The 23,849-nt window shown below is 44.9% G+C and overlaps 1 protein-coding gene across 2 annotated transcripts; it reads right to left on the bottom strand.

Annotated features, from left to right (window-relative positions):
• Positions 1-90: 90 nt before the first annotated feature.
• fn1b (fibronectin 1b) lies at positions 91-22,061 on the bottom strand. 2 transcript variants are annotated; one of them, XM_035151620.2, is made up of 46 exons: positions 21,734-22,061; positions 21,360-21,485; positions 20,890-21,027; positions 20,473-20,604; positions 19,980-20,117; positions 19,750-19,896; positions 19,452-19,640; positions 19,171-19,353; positions 18,368-18,544; positions 17,685-17,840; positions 17,069-17,197; positions 16,836-16,979; positions 14,444-14,565; positions 13,587-13,755; positions 13,332-13,508; positions 12,985-13,113; positions 12,780-12,869; positions 12,499-12,693; positions 11,382-11,660; positions 11,030-11,293; positions 10,848-10,942; positions 10,404-10,572; positions 10,210-10,296; positions 9,807-9,998; positions 8,283-8,561; positions 7,928-8,119; positions 7,706-7,795; positions 7,135-7,401; positions 6,902-7,018; positions 6,647-6,808; positions 6,389-6,544; positions 6,177-6,293; positions 5,530-5,799; positions 5,242-5,429; positions 5,071-5,158; positions 4,793-4,972; positions 4,610-4,699; positions 4,080-4,268; positions 3,853-3,942; positions 2,987-3,432; positions 2,733-2,871; positions 2,359-2,520; positions 1,874-1,999; positions 1,680-1,786; positions 1,463-1,558; positions 91-828 (listed from the first exon to the last, which is right to left on the bottom strand). In XM_035151620.2, exons 1-46 carry the CDS (start codon positions 21,876-21,878, stop codon positions 751-753), a joined length of 7,401 nt encoding a protein of 2,466 aa, XP_035007511.1. In that variant the 5' UTR covers positions 21,879-22,061; the 3' UTR covers positions 91-750. The 2 variants fall into 2 exon arrangements, with proteins under 2 accessions (XP_035007511.1, XP_035007515.1); XM_035151624.2 differs by lacking the exon at positions 8,283-8,561.
• Positions 22,062-23,849: the final 1,788 nt, after the last annotated feature.

Here is a 23,849-nt window from a genome sequence, read left to right on the forward strand (position 1 = left end):
TTTTTTTCATGAAACTTTAAAATCATGTTAGTGAACTTGTTTCTTTGATATTTTGATATTTCTCTAATTTACAATAAACAAACACTGAGGTTAGGTTTCAGGATTTCTCCAGCTTTATTAAAACAAGGGACCTTTCTGTCAAAGATAGAAACAACTTTGGCACTTACAACAAAGTACAAAAATAGAACAGTTCAACTTCTCACATCCCAGTTCACACATTCACACGTTGAGATTAAAGGGATAAATTAGTACAAAGATATTCAGGGTTTAAGAAAGTGTCAATCACACACAGTGCGACCCCTAGGGGACAGAAGAGGGGCTACAGGAAAAGAGAAGCACATTTTCATAGACAACACTACATCGACATTCTTTAACAGTGCTTACTTTCTGACAGTTCCTGCTCTTTCGATGAGCGAATGTTTCTGAACTTTTAAACGGGAAACCAATGTCAGTTTGACAAGAATATAAATAGAACTGCTGACAAGCCCGAAATTACTTCCCTGGAAGGAATATTGTCTGTCAAGAATCTTAATTTTCCAGCAGAGCATGAATTTAGAGACTTTGGTAATGATGATAAAAGATAATGATTCGATCAGGCAGCGAGGTGTTGTAACATCTTTGGCTAAACGTGTCAGAAAGTGATCAGGCAGTTGGTTCGGTTCAGTCGCAGACAGCGTGGCTTCTACAGGGTGAGACAGTGCAGCGAATGGACGGTGAGGGAGCAAAGCAGATGTTGGACGACTGATCCTTTTATTCCCGGGGATTTGGAGGAGCGTGTGCGTCTGCCAGCAGCTCGGGTCGGAGGCACTCGATGGGGCAATGAATATTCTGCAGGAAGATTAAAGAAGGTAAGATCACATGTCCAGATACAAACCTGTATTCTCATTACATTTGATCAGTCTCAGTCACTTGATATTCACCCAATGTCTAATAGATTACTGTGTTGCTATTTTACTTTGAAGAGCAAAAATGGGTTTGAAAAATATAATTTTTGTTTCATTAATTTGATGCTCTTGCAAATACAGTTTACTCAAGTTCATATAATTATTTGACAATCTTGGGAACATGTGAAACTGAAATTGTGATAGTTAAACGTACAATATGTAACTTCGGCCGATTGGGGTTGCTCACACAAAATAATAACAAAACGCGTAGTTTGACAATGTCTTTGAGGAATGTTGCATCATGGGAGTTGATGTCTTCACCACCATTGTGAATGAAAATGAATCAAGTTCACAGATGTAACATTCGTTCCGCAGTAAAAAGCAGTGAACGTTGGAAGGAAACAGCAAACTGGCTAGCAGTGTGTTTTACTTTGTTAGACGTTTGCCCCGGAAGTCACAGAAGAGTAAAAACCACAGGTAAAGAGGATATGAATTATGAATATCAATTAATAAAGAAAACGTGACATTTTAATGAATTGCTACATCTCTTTAAATACTTTTGGATGAATTCCACTGACCACTTTGTGCAGGTTGTTGTCTCCATATCTCACAGGCTGCAGCAGGCTGAAATCAACATCAGCACCTGGTCTGCGGCAGTTCTCACATCTCCAGCCCTGATGAGACAAAACATGCTCCAGCCACATGTATCTACACGTTTCATTTAAGTCACAATATAACATGCAGCACACTGAACATCAGAACCGAGAGAGAGAGAGAGAGGCTGATGTGTTGTACCTGTTGACCTCCAAAGCATGTGCAGGAACAGATGGCGCCCAGGTACTCCTTCTGCCACTGGTTGCCCACCTGGTACGTTTTCCCGTCATCGTAGCACGTGGATTCATCTGTGATGGAGTACGCACACGTCAAAATTCACATGCACCATCTTTCTGAGACGGTCGTAGAGCATTTCGTTGGATGAGAGCACTTACGTGGTTCACACTTGAACTCTCCTTTGCCGTTTCCCAAACAAGTGCAGCTCATCAGGTGACCGTTCTCTGCGCGGCGGTCCCACTTCTCTCCAATGCGATGGTTGACGCCGTTGTCATGGCACCACTCTAATCAGAGAGAGAATTATAATAAGAGAACTATACTCCCAAGTCATGGAAGCCCTATCTGCCAGTGCAAGAACAAAAGAATTGTTAAGTCAAAACTGTGAAATTAAAGAGTCACAATTGATTCATTATTATTAATTATTAGTATTAATAATAAAAATAAAAACATTTATAGCACCTTTCAAGGTACCCAAGGACTTTGAGTCAGTAAGTTGTTATTTTGAGATAAAATGATCAAACTTACTGACTCAAAATAACATTTTATCAAGAATGATTTTTTTTTTTTTGACAAAGTGGCAGAATTGGATTTCCATGCAAATTACAAATCCGTTTCTGAAAATGAAGTCTCTCTCATCACTTACTGGATGAATCACATCTGAAGTGGCCACTTCCCAGACCCAGGCACGTGCACCACAGCTTGAAGCCGGTCTCAGACATCCGCTCCCACTCGCCGCCAACATCATGGTGGGTTGCAGTAAAGGCATCGTAACACGAGTCCCCAGTAGAGGTTACTCCTTCTGGGACTGGAATATGAAGAAGAGCAAATGCATGGGATCTTGATGAAAAATGATTGATCCATGAATCTGTGCAGTTTACAGCAGATCCAGATCTAGTGAATTTAATTTGGGCCTTGTGGAGTTAATGCCCAACTTTTTTCTACACGCTGGAGTCCCACCTTAAAAAGCAGGAGTTGCTTTGATTAGTTTACACTCAGCAGTAGCTGTAGGTCGCTTACTTATGTTTCCAGCAGTGACAACCTGCTCCAGAATCTTGTGTTTGAGCGCCCCCATCAGAGCCTCCACGAGCACCTTGTAGTTGGCTCCAGGGGTGAGTCCTATCAGGGTGGCAGTGGTGGCTGTGTCTGGCAGACGGACCTGGACAGGCAGAGACAGCGAGGAGGTTACATTACTTGAAATAAGAGTTTTCATGTAATATAACTGATGAATATCACTGGACTTGAACCTGGAAACTAAGGCCCTCGTCTCTTACCGTGAACATCTTCTCATTTAAGTGTGTGAGAGGATGGCAGGACACCAGGTAGGCGTCGCTCTGGCTGTAAGGCTTCCAGGAGATGGTGGTCTGAGTTTGGGCCTCCTGTGGCACCCCCGTCTCGTTACCAAACGTGGCGCCGACGGGCACGTTCAGCTTCAGTATGGGCAACCTGCGGCCCTCTGCATCAGGGATGGGCACAAAGACCAGGGGCTCACGCACTTGCCCATTGGGAAACTGTGGTTGGCCACTGTTCCCAATAAAACTGTTGTCTCCATTGTTGTTATACTCTGTGTACTCCACACGCTGGTTGTGATCACCAGGCCCATCATGGCCATTGGGGCCCACTACATTGACTCTATTGCCCGAGTGAGTTTCTGGCACATCCAGCTTGTCGTCACCTCTAGGGATGTTGGGCAGAGGCAGGGTAAGCAGGGAGTCTGGTTCTGGGCGGGAGAGACGGGGTTAGGGAAGCGAGCAAGTTAGACGAGGTGGGTGAGGGGGTTGTAAAGCAGAGCTGCTGTTACATATCTCTGCCAGCAGGGGATGATAGATATGCAGCATTACTGGGATTCTGTGTCATAATTACAAAGTATTGCAAACACACAGGAGATATTTTGAATGACATTTCTAGAGGCATTCAAAATAAGATATTAAATATATTATTATTTTAGGAGCCTGACGCTGTTTGACTGCACAGTTTATCTCAAAGCCTCTGAGCAGATTAAAGCTGCCTGTCAAACCCTTCCATTTTTACAGTTTACCCTTACCTGATTTGAATTGTATTCCTTTGCTACATCATTTAAACGCATTTCTTTTACCATTACATTTGTCACAGTACAGAGAGGAAGTGTGATAATACTCACGAGTCCTGATTCTGCCCACCAGAGGCGTGCTCCTCTGTGTGTTCTGGATGGCAATGATCTTGATGATGTACTCTGTGGCTGGTCTCAGGCCTGACGAGAGGAACAATTATCCCTTAGTGGAACCATTAGGATGCACTTGACTCGTGTTGACATGTGAGAGAATGATCATAACCAGTGGAACCTGCATGAAGCAGATTTTTATAAACATGTTGTTTACGAGCACATACCAGAGACGGTGGCGTAGTTCTGACCGGCGTGGGGTTGAGGGAGCAGCTCTCGTGGCGCTCTGCCTGACTCCTCGTAGGTGATGTAGTATCCTGTGATGTGCGTGGCAGGAGGCTGCCAGGTGAAGGAGATGGAGGTGGGGGTCAAAGATGTGAACTGAACGTTGGTGGGAGCCTGGACCACAGGTTGAGCTGTGAAGAAAAATACAGAACACCGGGTCATCTGTGTGAACGCTGCAGGGTTATTATGCAACATCAGTCCATATCTGGTAAATGCTGCTTTTACTGCGCTGCATCTAAACTCAAGACTATTATGGACTGTTGGGGCACATGATATAAGACAAAATGTAAATGAGGCTTGACATTTTAAAGTTTATTATGAATAACTATAATTAAAAAGAAAACAACCAAATATATGAAGCTTCACCATTAAATACAATACTTTTTCAGTAAATTATAAGAATAAAGGCACATATGACTGTTAATGGGTTGTATCAGACAGTTTTTGATGGATGGATAGATTAGTGTAGTACCTGTTTGAATCGTGAGTGTAAGCGGAGCACTCCTTGTGTTGCCATTCAGAGTGTACAGATCTACAGTGTACATGGTGCCAGGCTGCAGACCTTAGGGGAAAAACCACAAGTTACACTGTAAAAAAACAAAATCACGCCTCCAAAACCTTTTAAAGGTTTGTTATGCAGGACTTGGTGTTGTACCTGTGAGCGTGTAGGTGCGCGTCTCTCCTGGGATGGTCCTGCTGATGGTTGGGCGCGAGTCACCGATGGGCGTGGCATCGATCAGGAAACCACTGATGGTTTCAATCTTGGTGCGCCAGTTCAGGGTGAAGGAAGAGTCCTTCACATCAGTGATACGCACGCGGCGAGGAGGACTCACTTCTGCGATGAGGAGGAGAGGAAGACCGACATGAAACAGAGCCGTGGATAATAATTGGCGATAACTGGAGATGTTTGTCATTTATGGTGCAGCCAGTGACCTTCCAGTGTGGTGGTCTCTCCCTCCAGTGGTCTGCTGGAAACAGAGTTCTTCAGAGCGTAGACCTGTATCTGGTACGTGGTTGCCACCTACGATACAGAGACACACAGCTGATGTTTACTCCCTGACTGACTATGATCCCGTGTAAATAGACAAAAAGACATGTGTTTACCATGAGCCCGGGTACGAGGACACGCGTGGTGTCTGGAGCGACATTCAGCTCTTTGGTGGGGCTGTTGATGTTCTTGGGGATGATGACCACACGGTAGCCTGTCAGGCGAGCAGTGGGGGCTTGCCACGACACAGTGAAGGTAGAGGGGTTGACCCCTGTGATCACCAGGTTGGTCGGAGCAGGGATCACTGAGAGCAAAGGCAAAAAAACACATTTTAGAGTTGGAGTCAGGGAATAAATAAACTAAGTCATGAACGTGTTGCGGTTTTCTACAGTTTGTATTTCTACCTGTGGCCTGAGTTCCCACTAAGGGCGTGCTGGGTGTGCGGCCATGGAGGGCGAAGACTTTCACCGTGTACTCGGTCCCGGGGCGGAGGCCTCTCAGCAGCACAGTGTCCTGGTCACCTCTGGGTGCAGGACGCAGCTCCCTGTCGCCCTCCTCTGAGCTGGAGTACACGACGCGGTATGATGTCACTGTGCCGTCGGGGCTTTCCCAAGTGATGCGCATGGAGGTGGAGTCGATGTCGGAGAAGGTCAGGTCCTTGGGACGATCCATAGCTGCGTAAAGGGAGGGAGTCATTTCAGCTCTAAGCGGTTGTTTTATTTAAAGAACATATTCACCTCTGATGCTATGAATAGATCTTTAAAGATAGATCCCTTTCACCTAAATCTTACACACTGAACCTTTTAAAGCAAGTAGTTGGGTTTTAAATGAAGAGGTTTTATAAAAATAATCTTAAATTTAAATCATTATGAAAGAACAGCAGAAGTTTGTTATTTTTTTTTTTTTTTCTTATTTCAGAAATAGTTTAACCCCCATAATAGTTACTATTACTATTATTATTACTACACACTGAATAAAACTGGCAGAGCATGTTACGTCAAAACAGTCCCTGAAATGAAGCCGGTCTTGGACTGAATTGAGTCAAACTAACCGGTGATGGTGTTGTCCACTGCAGGGGAAGAGGGCTGTCCATCGTTGCCCAGGGCGTACACACTAACAACGTACTCCGCAGTGGGCATCAGACCTGTGAATGTTATCTGTGTCTGATCTGTAGCAGGAGAGCAGGAAAGAAACCAGTGAGGACAGGATGTTCTAGTTATGTATTTTTTTTAAAGTCTGGTTCTGAACAGTTATTTTTCTTACCAGGAGCCAACACTTCAGAGTAGGAGGGTCCCAGCCCGTTCTTTGGCACACTGGTGACCCTGTAGCCTCTGATTGGCCCCTGAGCAGGAGACCAGCGCACTGTGATGGCGTTGTCGCTCACATCGCTTACTTTCATGTCAGTGGGAGTCTCAATATCTGAAGGAGAGATGGACACATGACAGCCTTTAGATTTAGTTTAAACCCTCAACAGTACGTTTTTTAGTTTTTTAGGAGCAGTGTTCGTCCAGGTTGCTGTACCCGTCTTGTGTGTGATGTAGACCGGCGTGTTGGAGGTAGGGCTGTCCCCTCGTCCACTCACAGCGTAGACTGTGATGGTGTAATCGGAACCAGGGGTGAGACCGGTGATGGTGGCGGTGGTCTGCGTGCCGGGGATGATGAATTCTTGAGGAGTCTCGCCACCTAGAAACGGAAAGAGATGAAGGGTCCAGTGTTAAACTCAGAATGTGGATGAGGTCTTTGAGGAAAACTATGAATCAAAACACAAGTACTGACTTGTCCCTCCGTAGGTGATCCGGTAGTTCCTCACTGCGACAGAGGGGGCGTCCCAGCGGATGGTGATGCTGGAGGGGGTGGACGATGTTACCGTCAGATCAGTGGGAGCATCAGAGACTGAAAGAAATAGAAGAGGTAGAACGCGGTGCTTAAGTAAAATCAGGATTCAGCTGTTGAGGGTCAGTGACAGAAGAAAATCAGAGGTGGTGGTAGAAACCAGTATGGAGACTCACTGGTGGCCTGTGTGCCAGTTAGAGGCTGACTCTCCTGATTGTTGTTGACAGCATACACATATATCAGGTACTCCGTCTCTGGGGTCAGTCCAGTCAGGGTGAAGCGGTTCCTGGTCGGGGGCAGCCTCTCGTCCTTGGTCCGCCCGCCGCTCGTCTGCTGATAGCGGATGCGGTAGCCGGTGATGGCGGCGGTTGGAGCGAGCCAGTGAACGGTGAAGGAGTTGGTCTGGATTCCAGAGAAGTCCAAGCCAGTGGGGGAGTCCAGAGCTGGAGGGGAAAGAATGAAGAGATTTAGGAAAATGTATTATTATGAAGATTAAAGAATCTGTGGGTTGTTGATATGAAGCAAACCATAAATACACAGTCCATTTAAAAACATGCAAAACAGTCGTGTTATTTGTCTTAACTAAGGTTTTCTCAATGGTGATTTTTATGGGTTTTTTTGCCTCTGTCTTGATTTATTAAAAACAAAAGAGTTAATGTAACATCTTGATTTTAGTGTGATGAAATATTATTTAAAATGTGAAGTAAACTTGCAGCAGCCACTGTTTTAAACCACTGTCGGACTCACTTGTCCTCTGAGTTCCTGTGGCTGGTTGACTCTCTCGTTCACCGTACACACACACCACACTGATGCGGTAATCTGTGTTGGGCAGCAGGTCTAACAGGAAGTGGAGAGACGATTATTATCCAGCACGAACAACTTGACATTGAGCAATGCAAAAAAATACAACTTATTTGAGCCTTTTGAAGACATCGATCCCTTTTAAACACAATTCTCATGTTGTCTTACTCTGCAGCAGGAAGGTGTTGGTGGCTCCGCCCACATTCACCTCCTTAATGTCATCATCTGTGGCCACAGGGTGGTAACGGATGACAAACCGAGAGATGTCGCTCGGTGTGGCCACATGTGGGACGGTCCAGGTCACCCTGATGTGATCAGGACCCACTCCTCCAAACTGCAGGTTGGTGGGAGCGGGAATGGCTGCAAGAACGAGGGGGGGGGGACGTTACAGCAAACGCAGGAACGACAGAGACTGTGATAAATGTGACTGCAGCATGTTGCACATTAAGAAAAGGGCTGTTAGTGTGACTGCATCAGTTCTCTCAGACTAAAACCCACTGACGGAGTGAAAGAGTCAAATCACCAGCTTGTGTTTGCTTTGTGTGTGTGGTCGGCTCGCTTTCCCCCTCCTCCGTAACAGTGACGATACTGATGTCATATTCCACGCCGGGCTCCAACCCGCGAATCGTGTAATAACCAGCAGATGCTTCCACCATATCTTGAAAAATTGGCAAGCTCTCGCCTGATGTCACTACCATTATCCGGTAGCCAGTAATGGCAGTATAGTTGGGCGGGATCCAGCGCAGGCCAATGGTGGTGTCAGTAATGTCGATAAAGTCAATGTGACTCGGTGTGGGGATTTCTGAAAGGGTTAGGCCAGTGGTGAAGCGCAGGCAGAATTACACAGACACAGATTCAACGGCCACAATAATTACACTGATTAAATCAATATCATTCATTTCATTCCCAAGAAGCAGTCAGAGGTCAGAGTGTAACTGAGGTCATGCTCGATAGAGGATTACAAACTACTTCGGTCAACAAACATTAAGAATTATAGTCACATAAACATATTCAATTAATTCTACCATTCTGGTCATGCAAACAAATAATGATTCACCATCCCAATTAATGAGTATGATCTCCATGCATGGCAGCCAATGGTCATGTTAGTAGTAGCTTTTTATCGTCTTTTAGCTCATTGTTTTGGTTTTATGGCTTAAAGGTCATTTCCAGCAGCAGGAGCTGTTTTCATCAAAAACTAAACTGGACAGTATCTTCCCATAAGATATTTTTCCTCACGAGTCAGTGGGAACCAAAATAGTTAAAAGAAGTGGACGTCAGATTGGGTAGGAATGTGTAACTGGGTGATAGGTGCGTGTTTGCCAGCTTGTTTTAAAGTTCATGCTAATGACCTAAAATCCAATATGAAGAGGAATTAAATCAATGTCGGACATTTAAAGGGGAAAAAATCTTTAAATGTCCGACAAAATCGAACATTTCAAGAATAATGTTGTAGTCTTAGGAGATTAAAGTCATAATATTACAAGAATAGAGTCGTAATATTATGAGGGGAAAAAAGTCAATATTATGCGAATTAGGTCAGAAGTTTAGGGGTCATTTTACAGGGGGATTTGAAAAGATCAGCCTGTCGCGTGCTTTAAAATGCGGAAGGTGGAGCAATGTGTTGACTTATACTTTAGTATAACTTTCAGAAATAACAAAATACTTCATCTTTTGGGTCATCAGCACATTAAGATAGTATCAGGACTTTGAAAAGACTGAAAGAAACTGAGTCTGTTCTGAATAAAGAACCACACAGACTTGGAGATAGTTTCCTCTTTAGTGGGGGAGGAAATGTAGTGGTCGACGTGATATTCAAAGTTTTTACCTTTATTCTCAATATATTCTGACTTTTTTATTTTTAAATTACATCTTTATTCTTGTAATATTAAGACATTCTCGAAATCTGTTGGCTCTGGTTTAACTTGGACACAACCTTTAATGGCAAACTCGTCTCTTTCTTTCACACAGACACTTTATGTGGACACAGTTGTGTGTTTGATGCCTGTGAATGTGTGTGTGAACGCCTGTTCCTGACGGCTCCTACCTGGGGTGACAATAGTGGACACGGGCACACTTTCCAAATGGCCCTTTGTGGTGAAGACGCTGATGTTGTACTCCACCCCCAGATCAAAGTTCTCTAGGATGAACGAGGTCTGATCGGCTCGGGCCAACTCCTCCAGGGAGTTTCCTCGCTGGCCGTTGGTCGGCGTGCTCGTCACCCTGTAGCCTGTGAGGCCTGCAAAGTGGGCGGATACGGGACAAATATGGAGGAGACAGAACATAATGTCATGAGGTGGAGTCACTGTGAGATATGGAAAAGAAATACTGGGAAGAGCCGTTTGTCCTGGTGCAGAAAAGAAAAAAAGAAAAACCATTTGAAGGCCAAGGTCTAGACTTGGAGTGATCCAATGGGCAGCCAGCGTGTGGCGAGCACAGTCAATATTTACCTGGTGTTTTGGAGGCGACCCAGTGGACAGTGAGAGCTCCTGTGTTCGGGTTGGACTCCACTCTGAGGTCAGTGGGAGGAGACAAGGCTGCAAGGACAGAAAAGCATGAGAAACTCGCGACAACACTCACTTCTGCCACAAACGTCTGCCGAGTGGTCAGGAACATTTTTTTTCTCAGTGAGTTAGAAACGCACAAGTGACAACGTTGCGGTTGATTGGGCGTCCACGGTTGCGTCCGTTGAAGATGGGCTGAACACTGTAGGTGTACTGATTTCCAGAAATCAAATCCGGGATAAAAATACGTCCAGAGTCAGAGGTCTCTTCTCTGGGAGACTCGCCTTCCTGGCTGGGCAGCACCGACAGCTGGAGAGAAGGAGGCAAGAATTAGAAAAGTTGAAAATAAACTGAAATCAGCATTAATGGATTTAAAAGAAAAAAATTGGGCCAAGTTGGGGGCAGAGCATCAAGCTGTGATGTGATGTGATGTGTGAACACAACACTAACATAAGATTATTGGGGGGGATTTGATTTGACACATTGACAGTATTAAAATATTGATAAGAGCAGATTTGCTTTTTTTGTTTCTCTAGATGTTGAACAATTCTTTTGAACTCTGATGATCTGAGGCAGGTTTGTACCTTGTAGCTGAACCTGGGGAGAGGTATCCAGGTGATGATGATAGAGGCGTCAGTGACCTCTGTGCTAAAAGGTGGAGCATTTCCTATCTCGGGGGCTGGGTGGAAAACAAAATGGGAGGAAAATGATTAATTGCACAAATGACTCAACTTTCTGCTGATGTTCTGTTTCTCTTAACACTGACCGGTAGTAAAGTACGTAGTGACGGCCTCACTGAGCTGGTTGTCCAGCTCAGAGTGCAGAAGGGCAGTGTACTGGGTGTCTGGCCGCAGATTCTTCAGCGGGAATTGAGTGACCCGGCCCGGGATCCTCTTCTCGATGGGGGTGGAGCCCTCGATGGTCAGGAAGAGACGGTAGCCGGTCACGATGGCACGAGGCGCCTCCCAGGTGACAATCGCATTGTCAGTCCCGATGTCAGTGAAGTGAACATTGGTGGGAGAATCAGGTTCTGAAGGGGTTTGAAAATGTAAAACACGTGAGGCAGAAGTTGGCGTAATCTCCCTTTGTCCCTTTAATTTGTGTATAGTGACACCTACTGGTAGAGGTTTGTCCAACGAGTGGCTCGCTTTCTACTCCGCCACTGATGGCGTAGATGTAGAAGCGGTAGAGTTTGCCTGGCTGCAGGTGGGTGATGTCAGCATATGCGTTGGGGGAGATGGGCAGCTGAAGGGGCCTCGTGTCGGTGCCATCAGGGCCAACGGGGGAGAAGATCACCCTGTAACCAGACACCTCGCTGGGTGGACCGGTCCAGGTTATGGTGATCTTCACGTCTGAAATCTGGTAGAACTGCAGGTCTGTGGGCGCCGGGACCTCCTCTGTGGACAGAAAGTGGTAGACTGAGTGACAGGGGATATCATCCGAGTTCAGACTGTAAAGGACCCATTGGAGTTCTTGACCTCACACAGACAGGGAGAACTCATCATGCTGCCAAGGATCCAAAAACTGAATGTTTGAAAAATATTCTAACTTTAAATGAACTGTACAAGGCTAATTAAAATTTACTATAAAACAATCTGTCTTTATACGTATTATAGAGCAATAGGAGGCTTAAATGTATCATATACTGACGTCTCAGATAAAGCAGGAAATATAAGAGAAAGGTCAAACCAAAAAAAACACTGCCAGTTTCTATAGCATCTGGATTTGTTTTTACCAGTGTAATAAAACAGCTGGGCCAGGTACGAGGAGGAAAACTTCAGCTATGGAAATCTCATTTCAGATAACGTGTGGATTTATGAACTTTGTGAGCTCTTGCGTGTCTACCATGTCTGAACAGGTGTGTGTTTCTGCGCCCACCATGAAATGAAAGACAGGTCACTCAGAGGCCACATTCGGCCCCTGAGTCAACATAAGGAGCCCTGGAAAAAAAATTACGCTGGTATAGCTTTAGCTGTCAAAGCATGTTTTGACGAGTCAGTGTTTTGACACGCTCAGTCTTCCCCAAACACTGAAAAGCCGTTCCTAAAGCTCCCCGGCCCTATAAGGAATCAGCAGCTGTGGGTATAAATCTGTGAGTTAATCTCCTCAGCTTTCACTGACGGCCGAGGAATGATAAAAAAAGAAAAACCTACATTCTAAAGACCAGGATAACCTTCCATGTACTTGATTCCAACATAATTTCTGATGCACTTTAATTCATTTCTTAATGTTTACCAGGCAGAGGAGATCCAATGGTGTTGACCTGTACGAACACAGGCTCGCTCTCCTGATTCTCCTCCACGGCGTAGATGCTGATGTTGTACAGCAGGCCGGGGCGAAGGTCAACCAGGGTCACTGAAGTCTCTGAGTCCGGCAGGTTCAGCTCCGTGCTGCTGCCTTCCACCGACGGCGTGTACACCACACGGTAACCTGGCAGGCACACATACTCAGTTACATCTCTAAATCCAAACCCCTACTTTAAATCGCACATATACACACAGAAGGTTTCTGTTTACCAGTGATTGGAGCCTGAGGTTTGGACCAGCTGATTCGGATGGAGCTCTCGGCCACCTCATCCACAGCATGCTGGGCAGGTGCGTCCGGAGCTGCAGAAAAAGGCAAACCATGGAATTATATATTCTTCTGCAAAAAACCTACAAAATGTGCAGGATCCTGAGCCGAGGTTCGTCGTGACAACGGTACAGAGAGGGCGTCTCGTACCTGTGGTCTGAGACGTGGTCAGGATGAGGTTCGGCTGACCCTGATGTGGGAGCTCGAAGACGTTGATGTTGTACCTGCGTCCTGGCAGCAGATCAGGGATGGTGATAGAGTTGGCCGAGCGGGGAACATCTGGAGAAGCAGATAAAAACTTAGTTAACGCACAAACCAGTAAATCCATTGGAAGTATAGTATTTTTTAAGTGTTACTTTTGTTCAACAGTAGCTATTCTTTAACATTTCTATTCCCCCTTCCCAAGTCAAAACCACAACAGAGAAACTATACAATTAATCAATTGAATAATTTCTATGTGACTTTATTAATGCATTATGGGGGTTTCAGTCGCTCACCCAGGACTTTCGGCTTCGCCCCGTCTTCGCTGAGCTCATACTCCACCCTGAAGCCAGAGATGGTAGAAGAGGCCGACGTCCAGGACACGACAAAGCTGTTTGAGGTGATCTCCGTCACTGACTCCGAGGTGTCCACCTCTGCAGGAAGCTGCGTCGTCTCTCCCTCAGACGTCTCCACTATAAAAGACAACATTCATGAGAACACTTCTCTACATGTGCGGCACCGAGAGAATGTTACCGCTCAGGTCTACTCACAGGAGCCGTGGGTAGTAGTGAAATCGAAGCGCGTGACCTCGCGGCGTCCGTAGCGCAGGATGCTGATCAGCTGACCCTCGTATGTGATGCCGGGACGCAGCCCACCGATGGTGTAGGAGTTGAGGTGGCCGGGGATGTTGACCTCCCTCCAGGGTGCTCGTGCATTTTTCTAGCGGGAAAAAAAAAGATTGTATTTAGGGGTTTGAAATGAAGTTTTACTGACATATAAGACGAAGAAGTGCTGATGAAGTTCATGTGATGTGATTGAAAGATGACGTTTTTATTTCAATCGTGATTCCAAGCTTAAGAGTGAATGATGAACTTCAGTTTTTAATTGAACATGAACAAGAGTGAGTAAAACATGTAACATCTACAATTAAATTATAAATCAACATGACAACTAAATTATATGATTTTTTAAATATTTAAAGTAATTCACTTTTTTGACAGCACATATATTATAAAGTAAAATAAATTTGGGATTTATTGGAATCCTTAATTTATTCAGAGAATGGAGGAACAGTGGTTTGTATATTTTGGCTGCACACTGGCTCAGACGTGTTTACTGCCACATCCTGCTTTGGAAGTATTTCGACTGGGTTTGCATGCAGTTGGAAAACTTTCTTAGACTTTCTCAGCAGGAGAGCCGGATGACGACCTTGAGTGACTTTGCCGTCCAAAATACACAAACCCCTTCAGAGGAAATCTTTGAAGTCTTCAGAGGAAAAAGACGTGTGAGAAAATAAAAACCTCTCGGAGAAGAGGGGGATATTCTCCCTAACTCTAAGAAGAGAGAGTTGATTTTAATTATCAAAACTAATTTCTAACCTGTCTTATAAACCAAAAGATTGACTCACAATTCTCCATTTGAGGATGTACTGGGTGATGTGAACAGATGAAGGGGCGTTCCACTGGATGGGGTGGGAGTCTGGCTGTTTTCCGGCCTCGGTGATGATCACCTGGACGGGTCTGTGGCCGTCTGAGTCAGACAACAAGAAAAAGGTTAAGGAGGACATCAGGAGAGAGAAGCATCACACATTGTCAGAGACATATTTTATAGCTGTGTTACATGCAGGAGATGGAGTGGGTGAAAGTTGGCTTCTCTTTCTGGTGAGGCTCTGTTAGATGGATTCATTGTTTTGGGATTGAACCAAATCACCAGACGGTGCTAAACTAGCTCAAACAACCACCGACATTTTACACGCTGACATGACACCTGAGTACTATATTCATCACGGATTATCTAGCCTCCGCACCCTCAAGAACACACACACATACACAAACATACAGCAACACACTCTGTCTGCTCTCAGGAGCATTTCGGGGGACTTTAGGGCCCCAGGCCAAAGGGACCTGGGTGGGGCCCCACATTAAACCAACCCCCCAACCCCAAGAAACAGATGAGATGAAATGAAATAGACACGTTCAGATACCGAATACAGAATCGGTTTGGGGAATGGAAAAATGGAAACTGGCACATCTCTAACATCAAATCTTCAAATGGTTCCTATAAACAAAGGTCACAGTAATACAGTTTAAGTTCAAACTCCCCCCACATCACACACACACACACATTTAGACGTTCTAGTCTTCATCCAAACTCTAAAATCATGACGCTTGACATGTTTGACATGAGGCCCCATTCGGGGGGGTTCAGACCAGGTCTAATTGTAGTCCCCTGTACATAGGTCATATAAAAGAATTGCAGTTGATGTGGATGAAGCTAATCAACTGTTGCATTTGCCTGCTTTGCCCTCGACGCCCCCGTCTGCACAAACAACGACTCTCCTCTGCGATGGATCGCGGTGAGATAAATGTTGCAACTGTAACTTTTCTGGTCAAAGTTTGATTCAGGAGCAAAGTATCACGTTAAGCAACGTTTACCCAACCAGCGGTGAGATACCGGAGCCAGGAAGTGTTTTTAAAGGCTTAACCCCCCCCCCTAATAAGCCCAGCATCCCATTCCCCTCAGCAGGTCAGCACAAACAACACTCAACACCAGGCGGGTGAGGAAAAACCTCAAAGACCGACAGTGCCCCTGCTCTGCACTTCTTCATTTGACTTCAAAGTCCAGAAAGAAAACCCCCGACCCCCGCTGACATGAAGTGAACTTTTCATTTCGGTGACGTGTGACGGGAGGTGTCGGGCGAGAGGGAGGTGGATGACAGAAAGTTAAATAACACAAATAAAGCTCTAACAGCTCGGAAGCAGCTGGGAAATAAAAGCCAGACTGGTCTTCTCCTTAAAATAATTCTCCTTATTCGGTCATGACGACTGCTGGTGATAACTGCTGCGTCATCATGTCGTGTGCAGGGGTTTTTCAGGATAAGGGTCTTTCACCCCTGATTGAGCCTCGGACCAGCCTGAGTTATCTCAATTACACCACATGTTTGATTTTCACAACTGGATCCTCCACAAACTAGAAAACAATGTGGAGATTTAAATAAAATCTTAACATTTGTATTTGTTCAAGTTTAAACGTACTAGCCAGCCACCATTGCAGATGAAAATCGACCTGACGTGACTCGGGCACAAATCAGGTTCATGGATGAGGTCATGTATTCAAGTTTTATTCATGTTACGCAGAAAACAGCAATGAATTATCGAGTGACCAATACAAGCAGTGGAACAATCGACTGTTTAGCTGATCGGCAGCGTGTTTATTCTTCGTCCCACGTCCTTTGCCCCAGAAAGTTATAGCAGAGACGGACAAAGCTGATATGACGCAATTAAAAGACGACAAAAATGAAATCTCTCTATGTTTGAAAATTTTTTTATAACTTTTTGGATAATGTAAGTGCCAAAGTCAATCAAATATATAAAATAGATCGTTTTAAGACATTTTAGTGTTACATATTACATCTCAAACACAGTTGCACCATGAAAAGTCAAATGAGTTATTCTTAGTTTTCGTTGTGACATGAAAGTAAAGACAAGTAACACCAGATGACTTTATAAAATCTATAGGAAGCATATTTTTGGTGGGATTTAAGTAGATCCATGAACATGATGGGCATCAGAAACATAAAAGTTAACGTGTACATCGAGCTCAATCTAAAAAATATGTGTTTCATGTCTGTGTGTTCGGACTTGACTTTCTGCATCACTGTTGGTGTTTATTTACCTGAAAAACCAACATAATGTGGCTCATATGACTTTGCATGGTGCTTATATTCAAATACAAACCCCACGGACTCTGCACTCTGAGCAACTTTGAAGTGATGATGTTGGGAGGATTGGTTTTCTTACCTTGGTAAGTCTGCTGGGGTTCACATCTCAACTCTCCGATCCCGTTGCCATTGCAATAACAGCGGTACTGGATGCCATGGATGACTTTGTCCCAAGTCTCTCCGATCTGATGGAACTCCCTGGTTTGCGGCTCCTGACACTGATCTGAAAACACAAGACGACAGAGGAGATGGTAGCACGGAACAGAGAATGGTGGGGCAGTAATTCTTAGCTGCAAAGAGCCTTGAACGCACCGACAGCGTCACACTTCCAGCGTCCACGTCCCTGCCCGTAGCAGGTGCAGTTCATCGTGTAGCCCTCGTCGTGGCGTTTGGAGAACTCCTGGTTTACTTCATAGTTGAGGCCTTCAACGATACACTGATCTGCACATACAAGCGAGGAGGGAGACAAGAACACACATGTCATGATCTAATGTCAGATCATGTGACTTCTGTTGCTAAGACTTAAAGATTCAGTGTGTAGAATTTAGTGACATCTAGTGGTGAAGTTGCATGTTGCAGCTGAATACCCCTCACCTCACCCTCCCCCTTCCAAACATGAAGGCGAACCTGTTGTCGCCTTCAGTTGTCAAAAAAACTCAAAGGGTGTTTAGTTTGTCCAGTCTGGGCTACTGTAAAAAACACGGCAGCCTCCGTAGAGAGGACCCACTGCCGATGTAAATATAAAGTATTTAAATATAAAGGGCCCATTCTAGGGTAAAGAAAATGACAACCCGTACAATTTAGATGAAACACACTCGTGAAAACATCACTAAGACTATTTTATATTCAATTTCTGACAATAGATCCCTTTCACCTTAATCTTACACACTGAACCTTTAAACTGTTTTGTTGGAGTTCGCTCTCTGACCTCGCAGCTGTGAGTGAGCAACGCAGCTCCACTCCCCACGGCCGCTACCCAGGCACGTGCACTCCATCATGTGACCCATGACGTCGTGGGGTTTGTCCCACTTGTCGCCGACACGGTGCATCACTCCATCGTTGGTGGTACAAACCTCCTCGTGGGCTACATGAAGAAGAGACAGGAAGAAGAAATAAAAACAAGGAATTGTTGACTGCTTTGTCTACTTACTGTGTTTCTTTTGTGCATTTGTGCGTGCGTGGGAATTCTCCTTGGTCTACTTGGGCTCAGTGCTGTGGTTCTGTGTGTTATGTTACAGCCCTGATGGAGTCATCACTCTCCCATGACCATGAATGTTCTCTCTTCTAAAAGTCAGTTATTTAGTCCCAAATTGTCCACAAGTGACCCAAAGAACCAGCATCATTATCATCCATGAGAACAAGATAAGCAGCAAAGCATTTAGCGTAATGCCCTTTAAAGACAAAGTATTTAAAGCATGTTAGTAAAGCGTTTGTATGTTTCTGACTTAGGATGTATTACGAGAATAAATGAGATGAAAGCAACTCATCAACTTTCTCCAGGACTTTCACATTTCAACCAAACAAAAAATCAAACAAAAGCATCTTAATCATCCATCGGGTTCTTTAATTGGACGTCAGGTTGTGGATTTCACTGATGGAGCGCACACTCACCGGCCATGGGGCAGAATCCAAAGTGCTGCTCTGCGTCGTAGTCGTAGGTGGTACCGCACCACCTCATGCCATCACGGCGCCCGTCAGCCGTGCAGTCGGTGTAGTTGCGGCCGCTGTAGAGGAAGGGGAAGCTGCACAGGGCGCCGTTGGAGTTGCCGCCTCGTGTTGCCACAATGACTGGAGTCAAGAAGGAGACACAGCTGTTATTGTTCATCTCTGACATGGTTACCAACACGTACAATTCTACTATGGTAAGTAGTCTGTTTATATGAAATGAGTCTGTACATATGAAATAGTAAAATGGCCTGTGTACTGTATATAGTGCTTTTCTAGGATTGATGACCATTCAAAGTGCTTTACAGTACAGTTTTGCCATTCACACATTCATACAGTATGTGCACACTCACTCAGCCGTCTGGGCAATTTTGGTTCAGTGTCTCGCCCAAAGCCAGAGATCAAACCGCCGACCTTATAGATTGTGGACAACCCGCTCTAACTCCTGAGCCATCAGTCCTACCATGTCATGGCTTTCTTTGAGTTTGGGGGATGGGATTTATGAAAGATTTTCAAATGTTTGCGCCGATATTCTTGATCTTTAAGTTTGGACATTTTCAGAACAAACATGAAAAGTATCCATGAATCCCAAAGAGGGAGCATTGAGATCCATTAAAACTAAGAGTGAAATGGAGACACCTTTATATTGTTGGTGGACGGTAACAGCCATTGCTTAGGGACGAGGTCCCACATCAGTCCAATACAACAACAAAACCAGTAAAATGGTGAAGCCAAAGTTTACATCTCACCATTCTTCTCGGTACAGAAGGAGTATTGTTTGTCTTTGTCATAGTCTGAGGATGTAGAGCACCAGAGCTGCCCGTCTGAGCGTCCGTCCGAGGTGCAGGAGTAGTAGGTCTTCCCCCTGTAGACGAAGGGGAACTCACACGGCTGGCCGGCAGAGTTCCCACCATACGCGTGGTTTCTGGTCTCTGCACAGGAAAGAGAGGGAAGAGAGGGGTTTGATTTTTGGGTTTGAACAAAAAGAAACTGTGACCCCTGCTTTTCGTCTCTTCCCTCCTGTGCTCACCCCGTTCCTGACAGCTGATGCCGTTGCCCAGACAGGTACATTGCATCTGCTGGCTGCCCTGGTTTCTGATCCAGTGCTGCCCATCGTAGTAGGTGGCTCCGGAGTCCGTGCGGCAGGTTCCCTCCATGGGGGGGTCGACACGCTTCTGGAGCACGGCATGGGTGGGGGTCAAAACAAGAGCACCTGTGGCTGTACAATGCAGATTGAGAGAAAGATGAATGTAGGGGAAGCTTTTTCCATTTAGTGAACACTTTGAGCAAAACTGAACTTGAACGAGAGTTAAGATTTTGAATCTCACTTCGGCCTGCGTTGTGTCTTTCACACTTCCACTCTCCACGGCCGTTTCCTAAGCACAGACACTGAAGGGCTTGTCCACTTGTGTCTGTCTTCGTCCAGGTGTCTCCGATGCGGTACGACGTCTTGGGGTCCTGGTCGTTGCAGCGGTCTAGGGGAAGAAGAACGGTCAACAGCTGCCGCTTAAGTATGAAAAAGCATGTGTGTGTTTGTGCTTGTTTATCCTCTTCTTACTTCTAGAGGTGCATGTGATGCGTCCATTGCCCTCTCCCAGACACGTGCAGTCCAGCATCATCCAGCCTTGGTACGGTTTCTCCCAGGTCTCCCCCACGACATAGGATGATGCAGCGCTGTTGTCATAGCAACGCTCAGCTGCACAGGTAAATAAAAACACAGCATAAACCTTAATTTGAATGCGTCTGCAGTTTGTCACAAGATACTTGTCCTCCGAACGTTTGCATGAGAAATGGGAAAATCAATAGCTGTGGCGTAAGATGGGTGCTCTCACACACACACCCTGTTTGCCTAGACTGTTGTCAAATATTTAGAATGGTACCAAACACAGTCACACTTCTGAGAAATGACCCTGCTGTGTGTGTGTGTGTGTGTGTGTGTGTGTGTGTGTCGTGTGTGTGTGTGTGTGTGTGTGTGTGTGTGTGTGTGTGTGTCCCATTGATCTGCATTCCAGAGTTCATGTTTAAATCTGTGAATCGGTAAAGTTACTCACCCACAGGTTTGCATGTCCACTCTCCTTTGCCGTTTCCCAGACACACACACTCCAGCATGTAGTCAGCGGATTCGTGAGGCCTCTGCCAGGTGTCCCCGATTTTGTAAGAGCTGCCACCTTCATGGCAACGATCTGGAAATGACACAGATTTGAAGTTGGGTCCACTATAGCTTTGATTTAAGGCCTTGATAACCACACACACTGTAACACACACCCATCATTCAGGTACTTCTGTATTTTCTACTTATAAAATTTAAGTAAACTGTTTGAACACCAATGCATGAATCCAACAAGGAAAGAAAAATGCAAAAGAACTTTTCTTTTTTTAAATTAGACTTAAATCCAATTAAATTTGAAGTAAAACCAACTTAAATGCCCAATTTCTGATAATGCATACAACTATATTGTTGAACTCACTTGCGATGGTGCAGCTGATCTTGCCCCGACTAGAACCAATGCAGGTACAGTCCCACATCATGCCGTCCTTTGGTCTCTCATAGGTTTCACCGACCCGGTATGTCCGGTCATTGTTCTTGTCATAACAGGAGTCCACCGCTGAGACAAAAACAGGAAACTCCAAAAGGTTAAGAGGCTGTTATTGTTCTACCTGCTGTGGGTGTTTTTTCTCTTGCGCTGCGTAAAGACGCACTGGTGACGGATCAACTGGAAATCTAAAAGTGCTCCCATATGTGTTTTCTTAAGTAACTCAGTCCTGTTGTTTTAGTCATAGTGCGAGAGCCTATAGAGTATTTTCTTTGCTTGGTGTCATTGGAACAACAGCTCCCCTGCACTGAGGGAGGCAGCTGATCCAAACCGAAGTGAGCCTGAGAAGAAATGAGCCGATGAGACATTTCTCTGGGTGTGAAACCGGTGGGACTCTCACTGACCTTCGGGTTTAGATTTGCATTTGATGCCTGCGGCTCCATCGCAGGTGCACACCAGTATACTGCCGAGGTACGGTTTCTCCCACTGCTCGTTCGGTCTGTACGAGCGACCGTTTTCCTCACACCCGACTAGACACCAGGTGACAGAAATATTAAACAATTAGATCATGAAATCATTTATTCTGATTTGAAAATATTAGAAGAAAAAACAAAGCAGAATGAGACCGTTTTCCATGGTGTAACTTACTGTAAACTGGGTACATTTACGCACCAGAAAGCACAATTACGCAGAGATAAAAAATCATCTTTGACCTTTTTACGCATTTAGGAGAATTGATTTTCCATTTTGAAAAGGCAATGGAAGCCCTTGTACCAACCTTGAGAGAGAGCCTCTGCGTCGCGGAGCTCAGGATACACCTGATACTGGCCCGTCTGTCTCCTCTGCTGCGTCTTTGGCACAGCGTGGACTGCGCTGCTTACGCACAGCGCAACCAGCAGCCCTGTCAGAGGGCCACCAGTCATTTTGAGGGGAGAAGAAGGAGTTCGAGGTGAAGAGTAGTGATGAAGACAAGTTCACAATAAGAAGCGAGCGCAGAAGCAGAGTTTTGCTCGGAGAGATTGTCCCTTATTCTCTGCTCCCCGTTGCTGGTCGGACAGACGGGTCGATGTGCCGCCTTACAGCCGGTGCACTAGACTGAGGAGACGGGAGCGCATTGGTTTTATACCCGGACACACCGCCGCAGCCTGAGGGAGGGGAGGGTCTTAACCGGAGCTGGGGTGACCCGCCCGAGTGGGAGCAACACCGACACTGGAAACTTCACTTTCAGGATGAGAAAAAAAAACAAGAAAACAACATTATGAGGATGGAGGAGCTTCAGAGATCAGAGCTTTGTGAGAGATGCGATGAAGAGATACCACACAGGGTCAGGTGCCTGCAATCAAAATGGAGAAAGATACAGCACAATTAAATTTAAGAAAATACAACAATAAGAGAATTCTGTGTGTTATAATGCACACTACAACTTTCCAAATAACACACACACTGAACCAGTGGGTCTCAAACTTGTTCTGTCTCAGAGAACAATGATCCTCTTCTGGTCCCTGATGCACAAATATTCAAAGCAACTATTAAATAAACTTTATTCTCCTGCACATAATTAATTATATTTCTGCTCTATGTTATTTATCCCCAAATATAAGAAACGGTGGCCTACAGGGATTTATAACAGCATCAGGGATCGTGTCTCTATATTTTTAAGAGTAAAATATGATTATATACTGAATCGAGGGACAAAATAGCTTTTTTTAAAGTAATTTGCTCTATTCCAGTGTGTGTACTTTGCTCCATCCTGACTAAAACCTCCAGGGGCTGAAAACAGCAGCTCGTCACCAGATAAAGAAAACTCCAGACTGCAGAGTCTGTTCTGCTTCCAGCCAGAACAAGCAGGAGATTTTCTGTTCACGCTGAGAAACCAAACACGATCCTCATTTTTCTTCTTGAGTCATTGTTTACCAGCCAATGTTTCCTGAGTCGAATTATTTTTATATCATGTCGAATAGTAATGTCTGTTTAAGGGTTGTAAGTGAAAGTGAGCAAACGCACCCACCCAGACACACACCCACACATACAGTCTCGTTCTTTCCCCTCCACCTGTTCTACATCCATCACAGTGTTTTTCTTTTCTTTATTTGGTGTGTGTGTGTGTGTGTGTGTGTGTGTGTGTGTGTGTGTGTGTGTGTGTGTGTGTGTGTGTGTGTGTGTGTGTGTGTGTGTGTGTGTGTGTGTTACAGAGAAAAAACGACAAAGTGCTCTCACATCTGTATTTCACATTAAGTCTGCATGACCTCTGGATGTCGGGCAGAGCAATAGCCCATTTTAAAGCCAGCTGGATTCCTCTATTCAGGATTAAGTACTGTTATACAGTAACAACAAATAATATAAATGCTTTTTAGGATATAATCGATTTGATTTTGAGGAATTTGATCAATTGATGTGTTTTAGAGTGGATAAAAACCCAATCCCCTAAATATCTGCTTAAATGACCTATAGAATATATTTTAAAAACTGTTAACTTTGTTCTGGTGCTCCCAATTTGAAACAGTCAAGATGCTGTTTTAACTTTGCATTAAATGATAATTCCAGGTATTTAAGCCCAACATTGTTATTTTGTGCGCATTTGGATCCAATAGAATAAGAGAAAACCGTGGTTTAATTGTCTAAATATAAAAGGTTTGATGGCAGTTTGGTCATAGCCATGTATCCACAAAGGTTTCATTTATGGGAAATCAATTTCTCAGCTGACAAATGTTTGAAAACAAACGTGCAACAGGGAGAAAAATAAAGTAAACCCGATCACGTCATGCTGTCCTGGGTCTTGTTATGATGCATGACCAGGCGATGCTGGTTCCATGGGTCTGGTCTGGAGAGCAGCTACTGTGTGTGTGTGTGTGTGTGTGTGTGTGTGTGTGTGTGTGTGTGTGTGTGTGTGTGTG

The sequence above is a fragment of the Hippoglossus stenolepis genome, chromosome 1, assembly GCF_022539355.2.
Source record: "Hippoglossus stenolepis isolate QCI-W04-F060 chromosome 1, HSTE1.2, whole genome shotgun sequence".
NCBI classification, from domain to species: Eukaryota; Metazoa; Chordata; class Actinopteri; order Pleuronectiformes; family Pleuronectidae; genus Hippoglossus; species Hippoglossus stenolepis.